The 24,336-nt window shown below is 38.4% G+C and overlaps 2 protein-coding genes across 2 annotated transcripts in view; one reads left to right on the forward strand and one right to left on the reverse strand.

Annotated features, from left to right (window-relative positions):
• Window positions 1–17,264, forward strand: part of LOC115420156 (low-density lipoprotein receptor-related protein 1-like) — a 113,103-nt gene extending 95,839 nt beyond the window's left edge. Inside the window, 32 exon segments of the mRNA XM_030135398.1 lie at window positions 608–795; window positions 995–1,200; window positions 1,303–1,491; window positions 2,017–2,165; window positions 2,260–2,353; window positions 2,438–2,554; window positions 2,647–2,766; window positions 3,402–3,524; window positions 3,876–4,001; window positions 4,088–4,204; window positions 4,888–4,994; window positions 5,083–5,215; window positions 5,335–5,346; window positions 5,349–5,456; window positions 6,001–6,123; window positions 6,309–6,446; window positions 6,539–6,676; window positions 6,778–6,897; window positions 8,064–8,329; window positions 8,418–8,599; window positions 8,740–8,846; window positions 9,274–9,393; window positions 9,516–9,692; window positions 9,814–9,954; window positions 10,032–10,205; window positions 11,413–11,574; window positions 11,698–11,881; window positions 11,960–12,067; window positions 12,150–12,223; window positions 12,315–12,408; window positions 14,521–14,665; window positions 15,361–17,264. Coding sequence (XP_029991258.1) covers window positions 608–795; window positions 995–1,200; window positions 1,303–1,491; window positions 2,017–2,165; window positions 2,260–2,353; window positions 2,438–2,554; window positions 2,647–2,766; window positions 3,402–3,524; window positions 3,876–4,001; window positions 4,088–4,204; window positions 4,888–4,994; window positions 5,083–5,215; window positions 5,335–5,346; window positions 5,349–5,456; window positions 6,001–6,123; window positions 6,309–6,446; window positions 6,539–6,676; window positions 6,778–6,897; window positions 8,064–8,329; window positions 8,418–8,599; window positions 8,740–8,846; window positions 9,274–9,393; window positions 9,516–9,692; window positions 9,814–9,954; window positions 10,032–10,205; window positions 11,413–11,574; window positions 11,698–11,881; window positions 11,960–12,067; window positions 12,150–12,223; window positions 12,315–12,408; window positions 14,521–14,665; window positions 15,361–15,501 — 4,383 coding nt within the window. The 3' untranslated portion in view covers window positions 15,502–17,264.
• Window positions 17,265–17,665: 401 nt separating this feature from the next.
• dtx3lb.2 (deltex E3 ubiquitin ligase 3L b, tandem duplicate 2) lies at window positions 17,666–23,019 on the reverse strand. The gene is made up of 8 exons (XM_030135399.1): window positions 22,826–23,019; window positions 22,443–22,491; window positions 21,158–21,205; window positions 19,873–20,059; window positions 19,551–19,705; window positions 18,277–19,464; window positions 17,943–18,160; window positions 17,666–17,748 (listed from the first exon to the last, which is right to left on the reverse strand). Exons 2-8 carry the CDS (start codon window positions 22,473–22,475, stop codon window positions 17,679–17,681), a joined length of 1,899 nt encoding a protein of 632 aa, XP_029991259.1. The 5' UTR covers window positions 22,476–22,491; window positions 22,826–23,019; the 3' UTR covers window positions 17,666–17,678.
• Between the last annotated feature and the right edge of the window lie 1,317 nt (window positions 23,020–24,336).

Genomic DNA, 24,336 nt, shown 5'->3' on the forward strand with positions numbered 1-24,336 from the left:
GTCTTACAAGTGTTCAATGTGGCCACCACCTGCAGCACAGACATCATCAATGCGATAAGAGAATTTCTCACAGACGCGTATCAGCATATCCAGATCCACTGAGTTGATCGCTGTTGATAGTCGATGTTTAAGGTCATTGAGGCAGCATGTCAAAACTTACAGAACTTCTCTTTCAAATGGTCACTGACTCATTCCATGACGGTACTTGAGAATTGAAGCAATGCATCATGAAATCAGTTCATTCTTTTTGAATAACCCTGTACACAAATAAATCTGACATTACTAAATGGGTGATTAATCCTTAATTAATGTTGCAGAAAGGAGACAGAGAGTGTATTTATTGGGTTTTACAGCACTAGTTTATGGAGAAAAAAACGTACTATAACACAAGTAATGTCCTGTGAGACATATTAGCTATGATAATTATAATATATTTCCAGTGCTTGTACAAATTTAGTTCACATCAGTTCCAGTGTTCCCATTGTTCCCCTGATCATCTGAACTTATCCTTTAACTAATCATTGATTGTGTATGTGCAGGAAAAATAATTACATCCTTCATTCAGAAGAACACATTCTGAATTGTTTTCTGCTTTCTCATTTCCTAGGTCCTTCACCGCACATCACTCAGTAATCCAGACGGGCTGGCGGTTGACTGGGTGGGAGGAAACCTGTACTGGTGTGATAAGGGAAGGGACACCATCGAGGTGTCAAAGCTGAATGGAGCATACCGGACAGTCCTGGTCAACAATGGCTTGAGGGAACCGCGGGCTGTAGCAGTGGATGTTCGCTATGGGTAAGAATGGTCCCACAGAACATTAGGCTACAGTAATTAATGTTATTTTGAAGAATAATGGATGAAATTCACAGTATATGACCTTCAAGTGTTATTTATTTTTACTTATTGCTTTATTTGTCAAACACTAGACATCTGGATTTAGTGGATATCAGGTAAGGGACAAATTGACCTAATTAATCCGGTACATTCATCACAGGTACTTGTACTGGTCAGACTGGGGTGACAGCCCTCACATTGGGAGGATTGGGATGGACGGCACCAACAGGAGTGTTATCGTGGAGGATAAGATCACCTGGCCCAATGGTCTGACACTGGACTTTATTAATGACCGTATCTACTGGGCCGATGCCAGGGAGGACTACATTGCATTTGCCAGCTTAGATGGAACCAACAGACACATAGGTAAAGCAAATAACCGTAAGGTAATATGTTGTTGTATTGTTCTGTTTGTTCTGAACTAACTCTGTGGTGATAAACACTGTCTTTGTGACTGTGCTCTTGTAGTTCTGACCCAGGACATTCCCCACATCTTTGCTATGACTCTGTTTGAGGAGTACATATACTGGACAGACTGGGAGACTAAGTCTATCAACAGAGCTCATAAAACCTTGGGAACCAACAAATCCCTGCTGATCAGCACTTTGCACAGACCAATGGACATCCACATTTTCCATCCGTACCGCCAGCCGGGAGGTAAGAGCCATCCATCTACACTGCAAAAATCTAAATCTTACCAAGTGTGTTTTTCTCATTTCTAATCAAAATATCTCATCACACTTAAAATAAGACAATCACCTAAAGAGTAACTTAAAAGTGAACTATAAGAACTTATTTTTTAGACAATAGATCTTGAAAATCTTATTTCAAGAAATCTTACCAAGATTATTTTCACTTGTTCCGTTGGTAGATTTTTTTTGCTTCATTCAAGATTTTTTTTGTGTAATTCAAGCAAAAAAATCTGCCAGTGGAACAAGTAAAAATTATCTTGGTAAGATTTCTTGAAATAAGATTTTCTAGATCTGTTGTCTAAAAATAAGTTTTTATCTCACTTACAAGTTACTCTTCAGATTATTATGTTTTATTTTAAGTGTGATGAGATATTTTGACTAGAAATGAGAAAAATACACTTGGTAAGATTTAGATTTTTGCAGTGTATGGCCTGTCCTCAGATATGTCTTCCCTTAATTCTTCATATCTGAATTCTTCTTTGTTCTTTAGTGGCTGATCACCCATGTCAAGTCAACAATGGAGGCTGCAGTAACCTGTGTTTGCTTTCACCCGGAGGAGGATATAAGTGTGCCTGTCCAACTAACTTTTATCTCGCTGCTGATGAGAAGCAATGCTTATCCAACTGCACCGCAAGTCAGGTGCACCAGCTTAATCCTCCTGATTTGTTTATCTGCCCTCATGAATTTCTTCATTTAGAAAAGGAAAATAAAATGCTTTTATCTGTCATTTCAGTTTGTTTGTAAAAATGATAAGTGCATTCCATTTTGGTGGAAGTGTGACACTGAAGACGACTGTGGGGACCGCTCTGATGAACCTGCAGACTGCCGTGAGTGATAAGTAAACAGGCCTAATATATTACTGTTTGTGGTTGTGGATTTTGTTTCTTATCAGCTCTGTTTTGTAACTCTAGCTGAGTTTAAGTGCAGACCAGGTCAGTTCCAGTGTGGTACAGGCATCTGCACCAACCCAGCCTACATCTGCGATGGAGACAATGACTGCCAGGACAACTCCGATGAGGCTAACTGCGGTATACACACCTCCACATTTATCTTTTCAGTCTTTTCACTTCTATCCTTCGCCATATCTCTCATTCACTGTTTGTTGTCTTTCTGTTTCCAGATATCCACGTGTGTCTGCCCAGTCAGTTCAAGTGTACCCACCCCAGCCGTTGTATCCCTGGTATCTTCCGCTGCAACGGACAGGACAACTGTGGAGAGGGAGAGGACGAGAAAGACTGTCGTACGTCATTCTGCTCTTCCATCTGCCTTAAAGCAACACCTACCGCCTCAAAGACTAAAGCACAGGCTGATGTTCAATACTGGTGTTAATATGCTCAGTGATTCTCATAGAATGATTCACTGTGATTTTCATTACCTTTCCTCTTTGCTTCCATTAGCCCACAGTTTTCCCTTCATGTGCTGAATCTCAAATCTAATGAAATGATTACTATGAAAATTGCTGAACACTTTCAAACTTCCCGAAGGTCCATTTTGACCTTTCCTTCAGCCACACCCTAAGGCCAAATTATGTTGCATAATATAATTGTTGTGGCATTTGCTGAGTGCCTTCATCTTTCACAGAAGGAGATTACATGAACTGCACGGTCGAGCCATGCTGGGGTCAAAATTTACATTTTAGTACCTCTAGCTGCAAGGCTGTTAGATTAGAAACATTGCCACGACATTTGACTCATTCATTTCTTACATTTCAGGGCAGTTTTCCATTTTACAATGCAATATTACAGCATAAAGATGACTTTATGACTATAGTCTTTTCAGCCATAATTCACTAAAAATGTTAATTATTTTGGAAGTTTTTGTCATGTAGTATGATGGAGTCCAACCAGTGATCTAATCTTCCCTTCTCTTATGCAGCTGAAGTGACATGTGCTCCCAACCAGTTCCAGTGTGCCATCACTAAGCGCTGTATACCACGGGTGTGGGTGTGTGACAGGGACAATGACTGTGTGGATGGATCAGATGAGCCTGCCAACTGCAGTAAGAGACACTTTATTATTACTGTACCATATTACCATACACGTCTACTTTATAAGACATTCCTCAGTACAACATGAATATGGTTCTATAATAAAAACTGACTGATTCTATCACTCAATCACTGGGAAACTGTGGATCTCGAAGGAAAGTTAAGTACATCTAGAAGATGGAAGATGGGATTTAGGGGTTTTTATAACAGTCCATTTTATAGACAGTGTTGTATAAATTCTACAAATGTAACATGATGAGAAGAGAACAAAATGTTTTGAAATTACACAGCATTTGCTAAATATTATCCTTGTTTTTCATTGAGGTTGCTTTGCATAACCCTTTAAATCCTCTCTGTTTTAGCCCAAATGACATGTGGTGTGGATGAGTTCCGCTGTAAGGACTCAGGGCGTTGCATCCCAGCTCGGTGGAAGTGCGATGGAGAGGATGACTGTGGAGACGCTTCAGATGAACCCAAAGAAGAATGCGGTAAGAAGTGAAGTCCAATGAAATAGAATCAAAGAGTAAAACTGACAATGATTCATGCTCATTTATTACGTCTGTGTGGTGCTTAGATGAACGTACATGCGAGCCGTACCAGTTCCGGTGTAAGAACAACCGCTGTGTGCCTGGCCGGTGGCAGTGTGATTACGATAACGACTGCGGGGACAACTCTGATGAAGACAAGTGTGGTAAGCTCTTTGGTTTTCTCTTTTATTCTCAGGAGCCCATTGTCTCTATTGTCTGTGTGAGAACTGTCATTTATAATACTGTATGAGCAATATTCACCATACCGTTCAGAGGAAACAGGTTATAGCGGCAAGCAATGTATCACCTTTCACTGTGTGTATGTGTGTATTATTTTTACTCAACTAAGCACATGGTTGAGACGTTAATTTCATTTTACATTAATTGGTTCCGTGGTCATTTGCACACTTCACATCATTTCATGTCTGTTTTGCATTTCACACTGGCCTGTTGCTGTGAGCAGAGGTAGGTGTTTTCAGCTCAACCATCCAAAACTCAGCTACCCAGTCCTCAGTGTATTCCCAGATTTTCTTTTACTTATTTTTTATTCTGTAAGCCTTTCTTTCCCTGTCAATCCCTCTGGCTCCTATAGCTCCTCCAGTCTATATATTGTTCCATCCCCTCATCTGTTCCCCATGAGTAAATCCTGTGATATGAATTATCAGCCTTAAGTTATTCATGTATGTTTGACTCAACAGAACACCCTTGGTTCTTTTTTGCAGTTTGCTCTCTTCCCACTTTTTTCTTCTCTTTTCCTTATTCCTCTCCTTGCTCATTGCCTCTACTCTGCATTTTCTCTTCTTTTATCCTCTTACGTCTTTCTAAGATGTTTTCTCTCCTTCCTCAGTCCCTCGTCAGTGTTCAGAGAGCGAGTTTTCTTGCACAAATGGCCGCTGCATTGCTGGGCGTTGGAAGTGTGATGGAGACCATGATTGTGCTGATGGTTCCGACGAGGTATCACTAGACTATTTTCCTCCTGACTGAGTTTCCTCTTCTCAAATTTGACATGGAGTGAGCGCTGATGAAAAGATTTTCTTTCCAGAATGGCTGTGATGTGAAGTGTGACAGTGATCAGTTCCAGTGCAAAAATGGTCACTGCATCCCCATACGCTGGCGATGTGATGCTGATGTTGATTGCATGGATGGCAGCGACGAAGAAAAGTGTGACAGTGGCGGTAAGAAATGCACACATTTTTCTTTCTTGTCCAAACATATAATGTTTAAGATGTGAATGCATACAGAAGCTGATGCATTCTGCATTCCTCTTTTCTATTTCCTCACCTTCGTGTTTCAGTGGGTAGACACTGCCCCTGGACGAGTTCCAATGCAACAACACTCTCTGTAAACCCCTCGGCTGGAAGTGTGATGGAGAAGACGATTGTGGAGACAACTCTGATGAGAATCCTGAAGAGTGTGGTGAGAGTCACTGCCACCTTTATTTACAGAGCACTTAGAGACAAATGAATACAATACAGAAATGAGAAATAACTGAAGAGCAAAATTAAAAGTAATAAACAAGGAATTCACTCAGTCACATAATAAATGCACTGGAAAAAATGCCCCTCTAAAAATGAGTAAAAAAAATTAATACAAGATATTTAAGATAATTAAGCCCAAAAAATCTGCCAGTGGAACAAGTGAAAATTACCTTGGTAAGATTTCTTGAAATAAGATTTTCAAGATCTATTGTCTAAAAATATGTTCTTAAATCTCGCTGAAAAGTTACTCTTTAGGTGATTATGCCTTATTTTAAGTGTGATGAGATATTTTGACTAGAAATGAGAAAAATGCACTTGGTAAGATTTAGATTTTTTCCAGTGTAAACAGTAAGCTCAGATAAAATGAGGAAATGCTTTCTGATACAACAGACCCTTAGAAGAAAAGACACTGTCTCTTAGGTCAGGTCCACTGGAACTGATACCTCATTCTTTAATAATTCCTTCAACTTTCTGTTCCTCAGTTAAATTCCAGTGTCCACCCACAAGGCAGTTCCGCTGTCATAACGACCGTGTGTGTCTGCCCGTATCGAAGCGCTGTGATGGCGTCAACAACTGTGGGGACAACAGCGATGAACTCAACTGCTGTGAGTTTTTTATCCTTGTTCAGAGTTGAAAATTATTCCATATCCAGACACAGAAGGGCAAAATGTTTGTGTCATTGAAAAACAACAGTAAAAATCAGCTGAATGTAAGCTGTCATGGTTCTGGATTTATATTTAAATTGATAAAAAGGGGGAATGATAACATCAGTGACTGTGCTCTCTTGTAGTACCTCCGTCCCCACCAATATGTCAAAAAGATGAGTTCCAGTGCTCTAATGGGCGTTGCATCAGCTCTGTCCTACGCTGCAACTACTTTAATGACTGCGAAGACTATGGCTCTGATGAAATCAACTGCAATAAGAGAGGTATGTTAACATCACCATATAGCTGCTGTATTATCTGTTCTTGCTGGTTATCAGTGTGAATCCGTGTGAATCTCTTATATATTTGCTTGCAGACACGGTGTTGAATGAATGTCACAGTAACAGGACAGTGTGTGGAGATGGGGATGAAGCTCATTGTGTGGTGAACGGCACAGACTCCTTCTGCTCTTGTAAACCAGGTTTCCAGGCCAATGGACGGAACAGATGTGAAGGTAATATTTTCATTTCCTTGGCTACATTTTGCATGCCATGTATTGTTATGGTCACAGTTTTCCAAACTTGACATCTTGTGTGTCATCTTTTCACTTTTCAGATAAGAATGAGTGTAGGCAGTTTGGAGTGTGTTCCCATATCTGCAACAACACCAAGGGTTCCTTCAAGTGCACCTGCCACAAGTATTTCACCCGAATCAATGACACCTGCAAAGCTGATAGTAAGTATTTTTTGCCATAGTAAGTATTTTTCCCCCTTACTAATATTTTTCATTTTTCTAAGTGTAGATATGTTTATAAGTAAATAATTCAGATGACACTAATGCTACATTCACACTGCAGGTCTTGATGCTCAATTCCTATTTTTTGCTGATTTTTTTTTTTTTTTTTTGCTTGGTTCTTCACATTATAATTTAAATGCAACTGCCATCAGACTCATGTGTGAACAGTCTATGGTCCTGAAGTGACCCACATGCGCAGAAGAAGACATGATGTCACACACAGCACACTGTGTTTACAAAGTAAATATGGATCATGCCTGGTTCTGCCTTCTCTTGCGCAGAATTGTAACAGGGTTCCCGCAGGGTCTTAAAAAGTCTTAAATTTACAAATCGGCTTTTAATACCTTAAAAAATGTCTTTAAAAGGTATTAAATTTGATATGGTAGGTCTTAAGTTTTGTTGCCATAAACTTGTTTGCTGCACTGTGTCTAAATGTGTCTTTGAAATATCCAAGCTGCAAAGAAAGTAACGTTAGTCTACTCAGTTCCACCTGTTCCAAACTGACAATTTATATTGAAATTAGGAGCCAACTTTCACAACCTTTGCAGCCCACAGTGACAAATGATCACAGAACATTCAGCCCAACACAGGTGCAGTTGTTAGTCGCAGTCGTCAGTAAGCTGACATTGGGAACTTAAAGGGACGGCTCACAAGTGAAACGTAGGCATTGGGAAGTGCAAATTTAATAATGCCTGGCTGGAAAAAAGATCATTCTCGACCTGGTTGACACGAGTGGAGGGGCAAGGCTGTGAAATGGTCATTAAATTCTGTTCTAAGTAATCTTAAAAAGTCTTAACTTTAACTTGTAGAAACCTGTAGGAGCCCTGTGTGTTGTCTTTTACATTTCAATGATGTACAAATGAGATGGATGGAATATGAATGTACAGACAGAAGTCACATTGCATAACATCAGATATGTATCTGATTTAGGACCATATATGAAAGTGTGCTGGGTTGGACCTGAAAAAGTTAGATTTGTGCTCTTCAGACTATCATAAAAAAATCAGATATGAGTCCAAAGTCAGATTTGAGCCATTGTAACCTGCAATGTGAATGTAGCATAAGAGTCAAAACAGTGGTTGACATCATTTTCTGCTCTTCTTCAGCTCTGAGGCAGGTACTTTACATTGCTGATGACAATGAGATCCGCAGCTTGGACCCTGGCATGCCAAACTGGCGCTATGAGCAAATCTTCCAGGGTGATGCAAATGTGCGCATTGATGCAATGGACGTGCATGTAAAGACAAACCGTGTCTACTGGACAAACTGGCACACTGGGCGCATATCATCCTATGACTTGCCTTCTTCCTCCTCCTCCCCCAATAACAACCGTAACCGACGCCAAAGTGACTCAAGGGTCACAAATGTGGAGGTAACTGAGATATGAAAAACAGGTGAAATGTGAAACACGTGCCCAGTTTTGCATTTTCTAACTACAATTTCTTGATCTTCCTGCTCAGATTCCTGATCTAAAGATGCCCCGTGGTATTGCTGTCGACTGGGTGGCAGGGAACTTGTACTGGACCGACTCTGGTAGAGATGTTATCGAGGTAGCACAGATAAGCGGGGGACGCCACCGTAAAACTCTCATCTCTGGCATGATCGATGAGCCTTATGCCATTGTGGTTGACCCACAGAGAGGGTGAGTAGAATGAGCTTAGGGAATGCAGTGAAATGGAAAAAAGAGCAAATTCAGAGCTGTGTAAAATTATGAGACAGCAAACTGGTATTCAATTGTGGTGACAGCTGTTATATATAAAGCTTTCACATTTCATTTAATAGGAAAATGTACTGGGCAGACTGGGGAAATCATCCTAAAATTGAAACAGCTGCCATGGATGGTACCATGAGAGAGACACTGGTAGAAGAAAACATCCAATGGCCAACTGGTAAAACACAAAAACACTTTACCTTCTATTTGTTCAATGTACAGTAGTGAAAAAGAAATGTTTTCTGACACTGTTAAAATTTTATAAAATCTCAAATAATAAACAAAGAATTTTTTTTTTTTTTTTGGGGGGGGGGGGTTATTGTAAACAAGAACAAATAACAAAACTTAATTCTAGACAGTTTCAACATCTCATGTCCTGAATGTGTTTCATTATCTTGCTCAAATAGCCAGCTTTGACCTCGACGGAACTGAGCATGTGCAGAAGGGAGCATATGGGTTTGGAGAATGGAACAATACTTGGCAGTTCAATGACTTAACAGTGATTCTTAATGCAAATGCATGGGGTGTCCAAAACTTTGTTTCCACCACTGTTAAAGTCTGTAATCTGTCAAACATTTCCTGATACTGTTTCTGTCTCTGCGTAGGTCTAGCTGTGGACTATTTCAACGAGCGTCTGTACTGGGCGGATGCTAAACTATCTCTGATCGGCAGTGTGAGGCTGAATGGCAGCGATGCAGTTGTGGCTGTAACCAGCATTAAGAACAGTTGAGTGACAAATATTAATATCACAACTTGCTTTGTAATCAGTGGTAATCTTAATTATAGATTTTTGTTGTAGCATGTTTACTGTCTATCATTCATACGTGTCTTTTCTGTTTCACCCCAGAACTCCATCACCCCTTTAGCATCGATGTATTTGAAGACTACATCTATGGCGTTACGTATGTCAACAACTATGTCTTCCGAGTGAATAAGTTTGGCAAAGGCCCGATAGAGAATTTAACAACTGGAATGAATCATGCCACTGATTTAGTCCTGTACCATCGCTACAAACAACCTGAGAGTAAGTAGAAAAATTATGTGGTATAGTTGGATCCATGAATGCACTGTTTATAAAAAATGCAAGAAACAGGACTAGAGCATGTTGTTTTTCATTGATAATAATACGTCTGTCTCTTTGTCAGTGACTAATCCCTGCGATAGGAAGAAATGTGAATGGCTGTGTCTGCTGAGCCCCAGTGGACCAGTCTGCACCTGTCCCAATGGACGCACTCTGGACAATGGCACATGTGTGGAACTGCCCACTCCCACACTGTCACCTATCTGTGAGTAAACAGACAGATTGCACACAGACACCGACTCCTAAATCATTCTGTGAGACTAAAAGCTTCATCATCTGCAGCTCCTCCCAGCGGCCCCTGCATGGTGGAGTGTATGAACGGAGGCAGCTGTTTCCTGAACGCTCACAAGCAGCCAAAGTGTCGCTGTCAGCCAAATTATGGAGGAGAGAGATGTGAGATCGACCAGTGCAGAGACTACTGCAAGAACGGAGGCACATGCACACCTTCTCCTACAGGTAAAACTAGAGTTATAGTAGTTAAAGGAGTGATATTTTGTTGATAAATGCCATGCTTGGGTCTGAATTCTTCATTAATTCAACTCCACAGGTCCATCTTCAACCCTATTTCTGAGTAATGACATGAGACAGGTTGTTTTGAGCACTGGCCCTTTAAATGCTAATGAGCTACTTCACGCCCCGCCCCCTCCAGGTTGTTGACTGTGCTTTCTGTCCCGTTCAGCCACTTGTGTTTGTTAATACAACCAACAACTGAGCATTTTAGGTAATCAGCTCGAAGTTTGGACATATTTTCAGTTTTTACTACAACCGCTGCTGCTGACAAACAATTATGGCGTACTCTGAGAAATGCTTGTCAGAAGTCTTGACCTTATATGTGCAAATGTCGTGACGTAACTAGTTATAGACATAACAAATTAAGCAGGAATTAGAACGGGTTGTAGAAATCCACTCGATTTTTGCCAGAATGAATATAAAGATAGCTTTGCAGCACTTGGAGGGTTCAAATTCAAACTTTTGGAACTATTAGGGTCCAAATACACGAATAAATGTACCAAAGACTAACAACAGTGGGCTTAGCAAAATATGACCCCTTTAACACAAATAAGACTAAAATTAAAGCCAATAGAGGAAGATGTATTTTGTTACTAAAATGAAAGTGAAAACACAAAAAAACAAAAACCACAGTGAATAATGAAATGCATTATTCAAAAATGCAGCATAATAGAATCACAAAATCAGGTATGTTTTTGTTTTTTCTCAGTGTTAATGGTTCGTAAAGTAAAATGGTTTTGCAAGAGATAATAGTGGCTTTGTAATTTCACATCATGCATTTTTTCATTATATCTTTTTCAGCTTTTAAAAAACTCTAAACTTTCCTAATAATTACTGTAACAGTGAAACGAAATCAAACCTGACTAAAATTTGCGAGTTGTTTGAAATGAAAATTAAATTATGACTACTTATGCACTTGTGAAGCTAAACTGAAAACAAAAACTAAACTGCCAAAATAAAAACCATTGCAAATTTCCAAACTTATATTTTTGGGTGAATTATAAATATCTCAAGCTGGAGTTAAATGCATACACCTGTGTATTTCTGTTGGACCAGTAAAATGTGGCATCTCTTGCCAGAGTCAGATAAAATTGTATGATATCCTGTTTAGGCTTAAATCTATTTGTGCATTCATTTGTGTGTCTTCCTGCAGGCTCTCCCACATGTCGGTGCCTGACAGGGTTTACAGGACCAAACTGTGATCTCCGCACCTGTAAGGATTACTGCAAGAATGGAGGAAACTGTTCAGTCAGTGCTGGAAACCAACCAACCTGCCGCTGCCCACCAGACTTCCTGGGTGACCAGTGCCAGTACAGTGAGTGTTCCTACAAACTACTGTAGGTCACACCACACTTTGTTTGGTAGGCTTTGTATTTACATGTTTCTATGTGTGTGTGTGTGTGTGTGTGTGTGTGTGTGTGTTTGTGTGTGTGAGCAGGCAGCTGTGAAGGTCATTGCCTGAACAAAGGCACATGTCTACAGAGTGCTGATGGTTCTAAAATGTGCCGCTGCCAGCCCCAGTACACCGGCAACCAATGTGAGATCGACAAATGTCACTACTGTCGTGATGGCAGGTGTATCCCCAACAACAGTTTTAGATCTACAGGGGACTTCACCTGCATGTAAGAGCACTCAGAGCCTCACAGGTAGAATTACACATTTAACTGTACACAGCTGCTCACTCTGTTTGTCCTCAACAGATGCACAAATGGAAGAGTCCAGCCCAGCTGTTACACATGTGACACAAATGAGTATTGTGCAAATGGCCAGTGCTCGATAAACCCTCACACACAACTTCCAGTCTGCAAGTGAGAAACTGAGAGTATTCATTTATATTTGTCATCGTAAGGTTTGCATTTGTAAAAACATTCTCTTTGTATGTTTGAGCAGATGTTCCCCAGGCTGGACGGGGCACCGCTGTGAGTTTGTGGCCAAAACTGACAGTGGCTCGGGTACAGGTGGACGTAAGTCGACTTTTCAACCAGGTTATCGGTGACAGAAGGTCCCTATATTTTGTCTTCACCATTTTGAATGCACTGCTCTGTGTGTGTACAGGCACAGCCTCCATAGTGGTTCCCATTCTGCTTCTTTTGCTGCTGGTTCTTCTGGCTGGAGGAGCATTGTTCTGGTACCGGAAGAGGATGAGAGGGTGAGTCTTACACCATCAGAGCAGAAGGCTGTTCAGACCTGTTTTCTCCTTTAAATTCCTTCTTCTCCTTCCTCATTCTCTATTACCTTTCTTTATCCTTTCCTCTCTTATCTGCAATGGCATATTTTCTGCTTCTCAGGTCTAGCCGGCCCGGCAAAACCGGCTCCAGGCGCTTGCGGTAACGCTTGCCAGGATTACACTTTACCTCCATTTTCCCATTTCCATCCTCTTCATGATATTCTTTCTTAACTCCTTGCCTCTTCCATCAGTATTGGTTGCTGTGCAGTGTTTGGTCCTGTGATGAATGTCACCTCATTCTCTCTGATGTCTGTGGGAGCTGTTGCTCATCCTTCTCCTACGCTATCTCTCCTGTGTAGCTGCCTTCTTCAGACCGGGCAGATCTATTGAAAGAGGCATTGAATAGATCTGTCTATGTGCAAGCCAGAGCTGTAGATCTCATACTATTGTCTTTCATGTTGTGTCATATTGTACTGCACTGTGCTGTGTTTGTATTGTGGGTGGAGTCTCTCAAAATTGAGAGGTTGACAGTCCAACAGCATTCTTCCAAGCTCAGACTGGAAAATGTAACTGAAAAATACAGCATTTACCTACGGAATGAAACCATAGTTAATGCAGGTGTGTAATAACATACTGAGTTTTAGAGAATCTGTTTTCCATTTTGGTTGACAATTTATCTACAGTCTGAAAGGTTCATAGATTGTTTTTTCAGATTACTTAGACAATGACTATTTTTTACAAAACTCTTCACACTTCATTTACTTCAAATCAACAAAACTTCATACATATTTTGCTAAAGCATTCAATATTTGCAAAACTCATTAAAACTTTGCATCAATGCAGTACATACAAACCTTAAATAAGCACACCATGCACCAACTGAGCACAGACAGTATAAATGCAAACCACTTGTGGCTTTTGTTATTTCTTTGTGCAGGTAATGTTTTTTCCCATATGTACTAACTACTCACACATGGGTATCAAGTGTGTCTGAATTCTGAACATGATATAGGCTACTATCAACAAGTGAGTGAAAAATGTATAGATTTAGTTATATACTTGTATACTAGTACTCAAGTGTGGTAGAATAAACAAAAACAGAAACAATTAAGCAAAAGCTCATCTCTGACCATGTGTTTTTATCTGAATCACATGCAATGGGACCAAAGTTTATAGCTTTACTAATAGTGTATTAAATTGTAAACTGAGCTTAACCCTTAAAGACCCAAACATCCACCAACAAACAAAATCATCTACTGATCTAAAATGTTTAATACCTGTTTATCTACTATATCTATCAATACATGTAAATAATTGGTGTAAAATGCAGTTTGTCATCTTTTCATGGTCATCAGATATGACCCATTTGGACGTTCAGAGGCTCCATAGTGAATGTAGAAACATCATCATCTACAATATTGATTCATCAGTAAAACCCATGGAGTTTGGTAAATGACAGTAGATAGTGAGACTTGGTTTATATTCAGTTAATGATATATTTGCTGAAAAAGTCATTTTTTCTTAAGTTTTCTCTGTTTTTGATATAATAACCCTCAACTTCAATCTGAGTTTTTATGACCATCTACATGATCAGTAAATTAAATATAAGAAAATACATGATTTTCACTGAAAAAATGTGAAATATAGAGGAGAATATTATAATAAATAGTGATAAATCACTTAAGAAAGGTTCAATAGAGAAAAAATCATTGGGAAGCTCCATAAAATTTGCACTAGGTCTTTTTGGGTTAAACCAGTAAGGTGTGATTAGAGTCTTGCAAAAAAAAGTCTGCTAATTAGTACAAGTGTTAATGACTTCATAGATAGTGTTTCAATAATGCTTGTTAATTTTTGAAGCATTCAGAAAAAACAAACTGCCCACTGTGGTCCCTCTGTGGATCTGTCCTGAGACAGATGAATGCTGGGTTTCTGTTGGTGCCTGTGCTGTGGCTTAGCCCCCTCAGCCTTGATGGTGGTGAGAGTGATGTCAAGCCTCTTCCCTGCCTTCGTACTATGGCTGTGTCTGTGCCTGTAATGTTAACACGCCTTCTTTTTATGTATAAGATAAAGTTATAACTGAAACTCTTTCTGTAGGGCCAAGGGCTTCCAGCACCAAAGGATGACCAACGGGGCCATGAATGTGGAGATTGGAAACCCCGCTTATAAGATCTATGAGGGCGAACCAGATGACGACGCTGGAGAGCTGCTAGATGCAGACTTCACGCTGGACCCAGACAAGGTATAAACACCTCCTTTTGCACAGATTAGGGCTGCACGATATTGGAAAAAACATTGCAATTTTTTTTCACCCTACGAAATATATTGCGACATGAAAAAATACTCAGGAGCATATAATAGCTTATAAAAAGTATATAAAATATAATAGTATATCAAAAGTATATAAAGTATAAAAAGTATAAAGTATAATAATATATAAAAAGTATATAAAGTATAATAGTATATAAAAAGCTGTGGTGCTGACGTAAATGGTCAAACAAATTTGTTGTTTCCTCTCGTTGTGGCAACAGGTGCAAGGCATTATCGACACTGAACATGTGTTTGAATATTATCTTTCTTGAATAATAATTCCAGATTACTGATGTTGCTTTTCTGTTTTGCACCAAGTCTTCATTTATGGTGATTCTCTCTTGTTCATTGCTCTTTTTTTAATGTTGTTACCAGCGACTCACTCCAATCTGATTAAGAATGATTGTGATTGGTGGATTGCTACATGCAGTGTGTGTCACATACCCTTGAAATTAGATGAGAACACGTTGAGTTCATTCGCCTCCAAAATTGCAGGACTTGCTATGTGACTGTTGACACGTACATCACAATGTCAATGCTCAAGCGATTTATTGTGCAGCTCTAGCACAGAATCATACTCTTACCTTCCTATAAATCATCTAATATGTACACTTTGATTCTTCACAGCCTACCAACTTCACCAATCCAGTATACGCCACTCTGTATATGGGGGCTCACAACAGTCGCAACTCTCTGGCCAGCACAGATGAGAAGAAGGAGCTGCTATCACGTGGCGATGAGGAGCCCCTTGTGGACCCTCTGGCATAGACTGTCCATTGGCCTGGATCATGCTATTCCAAACACATCCCTGTTCTTGCCTTTTAAAGAAAAACTAAACAAAAAATGATAAAAAGTGTGAGATAAAATTGATAAAAAAGTGTGAACACTGTATAAAATGTACAAAAATGAAGGACTACTTTTGTATGTGATTGCAGTATTATATTTTGTTCTTTTGAGATTCCTCTGGTCAAAAATGAATAACATTTTCTATGAGAGATTTTTAATTTACACTTGTCCCTTACCCTTTACCTAAATAGCCACTACCTCTGTGCAAAATGAAATGGAAACAAGAAAATCAGAAAAGATGCTATCATTGGAGCAATTTTAATTTTTTATTTTTGTATGAATTGTATAGAAAAAAAAACATTGTTCCATTTCACCAGTGCCAACTGTTTGTTGTTTGTTTTGACTTTGAGTGGGAAAGGCAAAACTCAAAGTTTTCTAAATCGGTACATATGTTGTCTTGCTGGCTTTCTCGGCAAGATTGTGCGAGACAGATTTATGATAGCACCGTTTGTGTATAGCACATGTAAAATGTCAATACCAGATGGCAACTACAGTATTTCCACATATTTTTTCCTCAGAGAACAATGTTCATAAAATGATTGTGTTGTCTTCCTTGCACAGAATTCATATTTTATGGTATAGTAAATACTGTAGGCTTTATACCGTAAGATGTAAAGCAGGTATGTTTGTTTTTGTCACATTGTATGACAGGTGGAGCTTATGTGTTGAAGTGAGAGGATGAAAGGCACTCTGGTTTTCTTGTGGAGTTGGAGAATGAGTAAGTTGGTCATGGATTAAACATTCCAGTGAAATGGTTGATGGAGATTACAGACGTATGAGATGTTAAGGATGGGCTGTGCATGCAGGCCCAGGCATCAGCTGGCCAACACTAAGAATTCGGAGGCCATGGCAGGTACAGAAACGTGATGGCTAGTTTGATGGACAGTGTCATGTTTGCACCATTTAGTTGCCTATTACAAGCGTCTTCCTCAAGGTGAAGAAGAGGGAGGCTGCATTTACGGTAAAATGGGAGGAAGAAAAAAAAAAGATCAAGGTGGATCTTTGGCTTGTCTTTTTTTTCTCTAGTTCTTTATTTCCCCAAGACCAGATAATAGCAGTCTGGTTTGGTGATTAGATTTATCTTTTAACCTTTAGAGGTTCAAAGTCTGTACATCCACAGTTTTGTAACGACTCAGTCGTAAGTGCATTACGTTCATTTGGTCCTTAGCATTTCTCTGTTCCTCTTGAGCTGTTCTGATCTCTCACTCTCCTCTGTGCCCTGCTGCTGCTAATGCTACCATTCTGGTCGCTCTGACATGTCCTTACGCTCAGCCTCTGTCCCAAAATGCTGCTTCTGTCAGAAAAGTGTCAGCCATATGTTAATGCATGTGAAAAGTAACACCAATCTTTAATGTAACTACAGTAACAAGTTTTTATTTTGCTTATTTGTCAGCAAGTGTTATTTTATGCTGTTGTGTATGTTTCGTCTTTAATTGAGAGAGAAGTACAATCATTTTACCTAAAGAGCATTTTTGCAAAATCATACATGCATTTTCAGAATTGTTTTTGATTAGTCCTTGTTTTTTAATGAAAAATGACACATAGCTTTTATAGTACACGATGCATGGAGGCTCAGACTTTCTTCTGGAAAGAGAATATTGTTTAATTTTCGCTGGAGTACTTTACAAACTAAATAACAGATATTGTTATAAATAAAATTTTAAAAAATTGTACAGAAAACAACATGTGCTTTGCGTGTGTTTTTTTCTGATAAAGGTAAATTATGCAACTGGATTTTAGGTTGGTTTTACTGTTTATTAGGCAAACTGTAAATTACAACATGTGTGTGGCAGAAAGAATCTACATAGTTTTTATATTCTTATAGATGCTGATTATGCAAGTCAGTAAAATATACATCACAGAAATCTATTCTTATCAGTTTATGTGTGATGAAGTATCATCCTACATTCATGTGCAGTAGAAACTACAAACTCTTCATCACTAAGCAGGACTTACAAAATAAACCAGAAACCATGCAATACAATGTCATATTCATTCATTGAAGAATTTTCTTGCTGTAAATGATCAGATTTTGTCTTTAATGTAAAATTACACTTGTGTTTACAACCCTCCAGGCATTTTTAAAAAAAATCAAGTTATTACTTAATGCCTTTAGCCTGCAGCTCCTCCTTGACTCGGGTCAGGTAATCAGGGTCAGGATACCCAAAACTGAAAACAGAAAGTGCATCATATACTTGGGTTAATTTGACTGTGTGGACAATTCCATCCATTTTCAGACCAGCTGATTCATTGCACAGGTTGTAGGGAAACTGCAGGCAATTTTCAGTCACAAACATTTAGAGCACTTCAGCTGGATTGACACTTAGAATAATATATTTTTAAAAGAACTCTTGTAACCATACCTCTGTGGTCCACCTATCATAGACGTCTTGTGATGAATGTCATTCCAGGTCACCTGGTTGTCCAGCCCAGTGGTTCTGGACATCCCAACGGTGAATATAAGCCTTTGGTCAAATGCCTTCTTTAGAAGGAGCAGCACTTCATTGCCCTCCTTGTTGTCTGGCAAATATGCTGTTCTGGATATTCCAGTATAAGAATTCCCAGGTTTGGGATGTCTTTCCTACAAATGGTGAAAAGAGACCAACATTCTGTAAGTAACAACTGTACATGAGATTAACATAAAAGGGTACAAAAATTAACGCACAACTGACACAATGTCAGCTATTTATATATTACCGTCTGAATGCCACTTGGAATATGATAGTGGATACGTATACTGCCACATTTTGGAAATCCAGGAAGGGAGATGTGAGATTTATCCCATGTCATCTGGCCATCAGGCTGGTCCCCCTCGATCAAGCCAAAGACATCTTTACAAACTGGACACATGGCTCCAGTGCTTTTCTTTGAATTTTCTAGACATTCTTCACAAAATTCATGTTTACACTTAAGTTGTGTTTTGTTGTTAAATGTATCCAGGCATATGGGACATTTGTCCTCTTCATCTTTTCCTCCTGTAGCCCCCCCTACTGTGGATGCTTCAGTGTTTCTTGATTGTCCATTCATGAAAGGTCCAGCGGAGGCTCCTTCTGATTCTTCATCAACACTGGACCGATTCTTTGATGAATCACCCAAGACCCAATGAGCATTCATGGGTGACATTGCAACCTTCTGGTACAGACGAAGAAGAGCTCTGACAGCGTGACTCTCCATGGAGGGATTTCCTCCAGACCTCTTGTAAAACATCTTGACTGTGGTTTTGCCTTGAGTGATGCCTGATTCTTTGAAATCCACACCAAACTTAGCTTTAATCTTCTCTAAATCCTTACTGTATGAGGTAGTTATCAGCTTCCAGTCGTCCTCATCGATGGTTAGTCCGTCAGCAATGGCAGGGTCTTTGATGCTCATGCCGTGCCACGTCATATCATGCCATGTCTTCTCTGTTATGTTTGGAAATGATGATGCAGAATCTTCATCTTGAATGTTGGTACTTATGGAGGTTTTCTGTAAGATTTTACTAATAGCATTTTCGTGTTGTGCAGGCCCAAATACTACAATTTCCTCTGAGGACAGAGTAAGCAGAAGCTGGAGATCCCTATTCTTCATAAATTGTAGTGTATTTTCCCACTCCAATGAGCGTACTTTCTTGAGAGGAATAGATGAGGAACTAAATTCACGGAAGTGAGACTGGACCAAGTTTGTGAAATCTGCTGAAGCTTTTTCTGCATTTCCATCTTTCTGGTTTACTCTGAAGTTCACCTTCACTTCTGGTATGATTTTCACTCCATTTTCTCTCTCAATACGTTGAATTTCCTCCTTGCAGATGTGGTTGACATACCAAAATTGGCTCACTGGAAGTAGTAAATATTTCTCATCTCCTACTGCAGAATCATCTGTGCTCTGTTCCCCCAGTAGCCCATGTTCCTGGAGGAAAACATACAATGTATTAATTTGGAAACAAACATCATTTAATGGACTTCATTCCTACTTATTTGTTGCCTTGTACATACATTTTGCGATGCAGTCATGGGTGCAGAGCTAAGCAGTGAAATATTGTCATCTATTGGTGTCACTGCATTTGAGGGCGTCAAATTAACAGAGGTTATTATGAGCTCTTTTCCATCTCTGCTAGTCAGCACTTGTCCAGCATGAAGCTCATCCTTGGCTTAAAAAAACAAACAAATACAAAAATCAATTTGCTTCCCAATCAATTTGCTTCCCAAAAAATAAAACAATACTCAAAATGATACCTTAGTTGCATTACATTATAATTAACATACAGTAATAACTTTAAATTTGTCATTTGAAAATAAAACTAAAATTATACTGCACCTGATGAAGGTCTAAGGCTTAATGAAACAGTCCCATCCAGTAAAGCACTTAAAACTGTGAACTCCCCTTTAATACTGTTTCTGTTGACCCAGGTCTGAAGAGATTTTTGTAGCTCACTCATATATTTCTTCGGTGCAACATCAGCTGGCCACTTCACCGAGAGAGTAACTCTGACTTCATCTTCATTCTTTTTCAAACAGCCATCATTTCATGCATTTTCAGACATCCATCATAAAGGACAGACATGATATAACAAAGGGCAAAAATAATTAGCTTTTAACATATCAATAGTGGAAGACCCTTTATTTTTTCATGATTTCCCAAAGCCCTTTTTATCCCCAACTTGTAGTTTCTCTATATTTGTCTTACCTTACTATATAAGCAAAATATTACATTTTTAAAAAACTAAGCCAGCACCAGAATTGCTTATATGTGTTACTGAGTTATTGACAATCACACACAAACTATACTTACAAAAATTTGCCTGAAAGACAAATAACGTTTATTACAATGATATTTACCTTAAATGTAAAACTACAATTTTCTTGTCCTGCCCTGTTACGAATGAAACAGTTGAATTTAATCTGTACTTTTGTCCATACAGTACAGCTTTCATTTACTCAGCTTTCAGAAAGAGCAAAATCTTTGTACTTTTATATAACAGGTAGGTGATACTTATTTATGATTTCACTTTCTACATTTGTTTTATCTGTAATCAGAACATTAAAGCTGACTGTGCTGCATTAACCCATAGAGACCCAAACAGCCACCGGTGGCACAAACCATCTACAGATATCAACTGTTTAATACCTGTTGATCCACTAATCCTATCAATACATGTGAATAATTGGTGTAAAATACAGTTTGTCGTCTTCTTATGGTCATCAGATATGACCTACTTGGACGTTCAGAGGCTCCGTAGTGAACATGGAAACACCGTCATCTTCTACAACATTGAATCACCAGCAAAACCCATGAAGTTGGATCAATGACAGTGAATGGAGACACTTGTTTTTACATTCAGTTAGCCATATTTTTGCTGAAAAAGTAAGTTTTTCTTCATTTTTCTCTGTTTTGATAAACGTAATTAACGTTGTATTTACTGAGTTTTCATAAACATCTACATGATCTGTGAATTAAATATAGGGAAATATCAGTTAAGAAAGGTAGAAATAAAGAAAAATTAATTTGGGAATTGCCACATAAGTAGCACTGGATCTTTATGGGTTAAACCAGACTGTTTTTGATCTATAATGCCGGTTACATACAGACTCCACATACTTACAGCAGCCTCATGTTTTGGACATGTCTGCATTTTGCAGTCATTGGAGTCCTACACAGGAAACAAGCAGCAGCTCAGTCAGTTAGTACCACAGTGTAACATATAGATGTGCAATATTATTATAACCTTTATTTAACCAGGAAAAAAGCTCATTGAGATTAAATATCTCTTTTTCAAGAGTGTCCAGGTCAAGACAGAAGCAGCACAAGCTACACAAAATTGAAATCACAGCCATACACCCACATTAAACATATACATAAAACACAATAAAAGTCAGTTCTAAAACCATACATAAAACACTAAACTAAGAACTTACATATAAAACACCATCATTGATTTAAAAGGTACTAAAAGTATTACAGTGTTCCTTAAATGCATCACAAAGCAGAACCTGATTCAATCAGTTAGAATAAAAATAGAACATGTTCACACTGTATTTATTGTCAGTACCAAGGATTTTTTCAGGGTCCCCACTCTTTCCCTGACATTATTTTCCAGGACTTTTCCAGGATATTTTCAGCCACTACAGAGACAAGTTATCCTCATTCTGTGGAAGTGTTCTTTTCTGCAGTTGTAACTTGCATTTACCCAGATTGTATCTATGTTTATTACTCAGACATTTGATGTGCAGTCTACGGCTATAATTACCTCCGCCAAGGAGGTTATGTTTTTGCCGGCGTTGGTTTGTCTGTCTGTCTGTCCGTGTGCAAGATAACTCAAAAAGTTATGGACGGATTTGGATGAAAATTTCAGGAAATGTTGATACTGGCACAAGGAACAAATTATTACATTTTGGTGGTGATAGGGGCGGCACTGATCTGCCTTGGCGGAGGTCTACGCTCAGAGTGCTTTTCTAGTTTATCTATAAAAAATAATTATGACAAATGTAACATAGAATAATGCAAACACACCCACAGATTACAGAATACCACTAACCTGACAAACTGGAGTTACAATGTTCAACTGGGCAATTCCCAACTCCACTTTCTCTTCTCTCTTACTTTCTCTTCTACACTTTCTCTAAAAATATTTGTATATTTTCACTAAATCACTGAAAAATAATTTCCTTTGTTTTATCTCAGATTAGGCAGGGGGAGGATAAATATTTTTCCAGGATAACTTAACCGTTTCCAGGACATTTGTCCTTTATCTCATTTTCCATATCTTTTCCTCGACTGGAAAATTGGTCAATTATTTTCCAGGTTTTCGATGACGTGTGGGAACCCAGTATTTTTTCCACATTATTCAGTCCATACTAGTTACAGACTAATATAAATACTGTCCTCACCACATCCATGGGCTCTTCCTGGTCTGCCGACATTATCAACGTCTTGTTCCTTTAAGAAAAACAGAGACAAGTATTGGAGCGGAAGCTAAACGACTGAGAGAAAAACAAAATATAATTTTAACTGAACAATCCAAGGAACTCATTCAGTGTCTTTATATACGAACTAAGACAGAAAAAAACAGTACAATGACATAGAAAACAGTCGATCAACGCATTTACTTTCGGTTACACCGCTGCGACACGAACGGATTTCAGTCAGTTGGGTTTTAAAATGTTTTTATTTCTAACACTTTTACTTCAAGAACATACTGAGGACATGTTATGGTAGTGCTAAACGTATAAACATTTAGTAAAAATGCACAGACATGGAGTATGTGACCTACCTCCCAGCTCTTCTTGGTAAATGAAAATGAAAGTTAGTCTGCCTTTGCAGGTTTTAACACCAGTGACGTCACGACTTAACGAAACTACATGGTTTTACGTTTCAGGACATAAGAAATGACAACAAACTCCACCATTTTATACGAAAAAATGAAGCCAAAATGGAGAAGCAGCGGCTGAAGACCGAAGAACACCCACAGTTCAACTACATTCAGTAGTGGTAACTTTAATCCGTGTGGGTGTGTCCAACTGATACTCTCTGGAAAAAAACAAACAAACAAAACTTTATTATTATTATTATTATTATTATTATTATTATTATTATTATTATTATTATTTTATTTTATTTTTTTTAAAATTAATTAATTAATTAATTTATTCATTTAGGTGAACATTATGGCTTTGCTACAGCTTATGGCATGAATTTATTTTCTTTTTTTTTTTTTTTTTTCTTTTTTTATTCAAGAAAGGAAAACACAGTGATACATTTTAGATCAATGTCTTGAATTGTTTTTCTTAGTTTCACCAACCTTCCCACCCCTTCCACATACAGACAAACTGTATAGCAGGGGTTTTCAGATCCAGTCCTCGAGGGCCAGTATCCTGCATGTTTCAGATATGTCCCTCTTCCGGCACACCAGGAAGTCATTACATCATTATGAGGCTTGATGATGAGCTGATCATTAATTGAACCAGGTGTGCTAGAACAAGGAACTATCTAAAACATGCAGGATGCAGACCCTCCAGGACTGGATTTGACTACCTCTGCTGTATGGCATGAATTTCTAGGAGTAAGTTTCTTTTTGGATATATTGAGTCTAACGTAATTTACAGCTCTATTATACGCCATAGACACTTTTTGTACTTTTTGGGGACCTCAAGCCAAAAATACGAATGCAACAAACTGCTATAAATTCATCATATATTTATATTTACATATTTGTATAAAACTCTTGCACCACTTCAGCTCTGCTCAAAACTACCAAATATTCCATAATTTTTTAGTATTTTATGTTAAAATACTGACATTTAAAGGGTTTAAAATTTTAACATTTGATGTTACTGTTATTATTTATGGAAAACAACAACAACAACAACAAAAATGAGACAGTCTATTACACTGGGTTACAAAAAAATGTTTTTTGCAAGTTGTCTAGGTTTTTTCAACTGAATTAGGACCATTTTGCACCGCTAAATCCAAAAATGACATCTGTTTTTCTCAATCAGGTCAGGTTTTTTTGCCAATTTGATTTTGAAAAATTTGATCTTCTCACAAAATTGATTACATTTTTGTGACTTTATCAGTTGATTTTTTTATATAGTTCTCACCCAAAATAGGTTTTAAGAGAAAAAAAAATCATTTTCTAACATGATTCCTGTTAGGTAAAAATGGTGTATTCACCACAGATGTAGCAGCATATGTCAGGCTTATTTTTGCAAGATCTTCTAGTCAAAGCCATTTCATTCACCTGTAATATTAAAAAAACATTAATCATAAATTGGCAAAAGTAAA

The sequence above is a fragment of the Sphaeramia orbicularis genome, chromosome 5, assembly GCF_902148855.1.
Source record: "Sphaeramia orbicularis chromosome 5, fSphaOr1.1, whole genome shotgun sequence".
Taxonomy (NCBI): Eukaryota; Metazoa; Chordata; class Actinopteri; order Kurtiformes; family Apogonidae; genus Sphaeramia; species Sphaeramia orbicularis.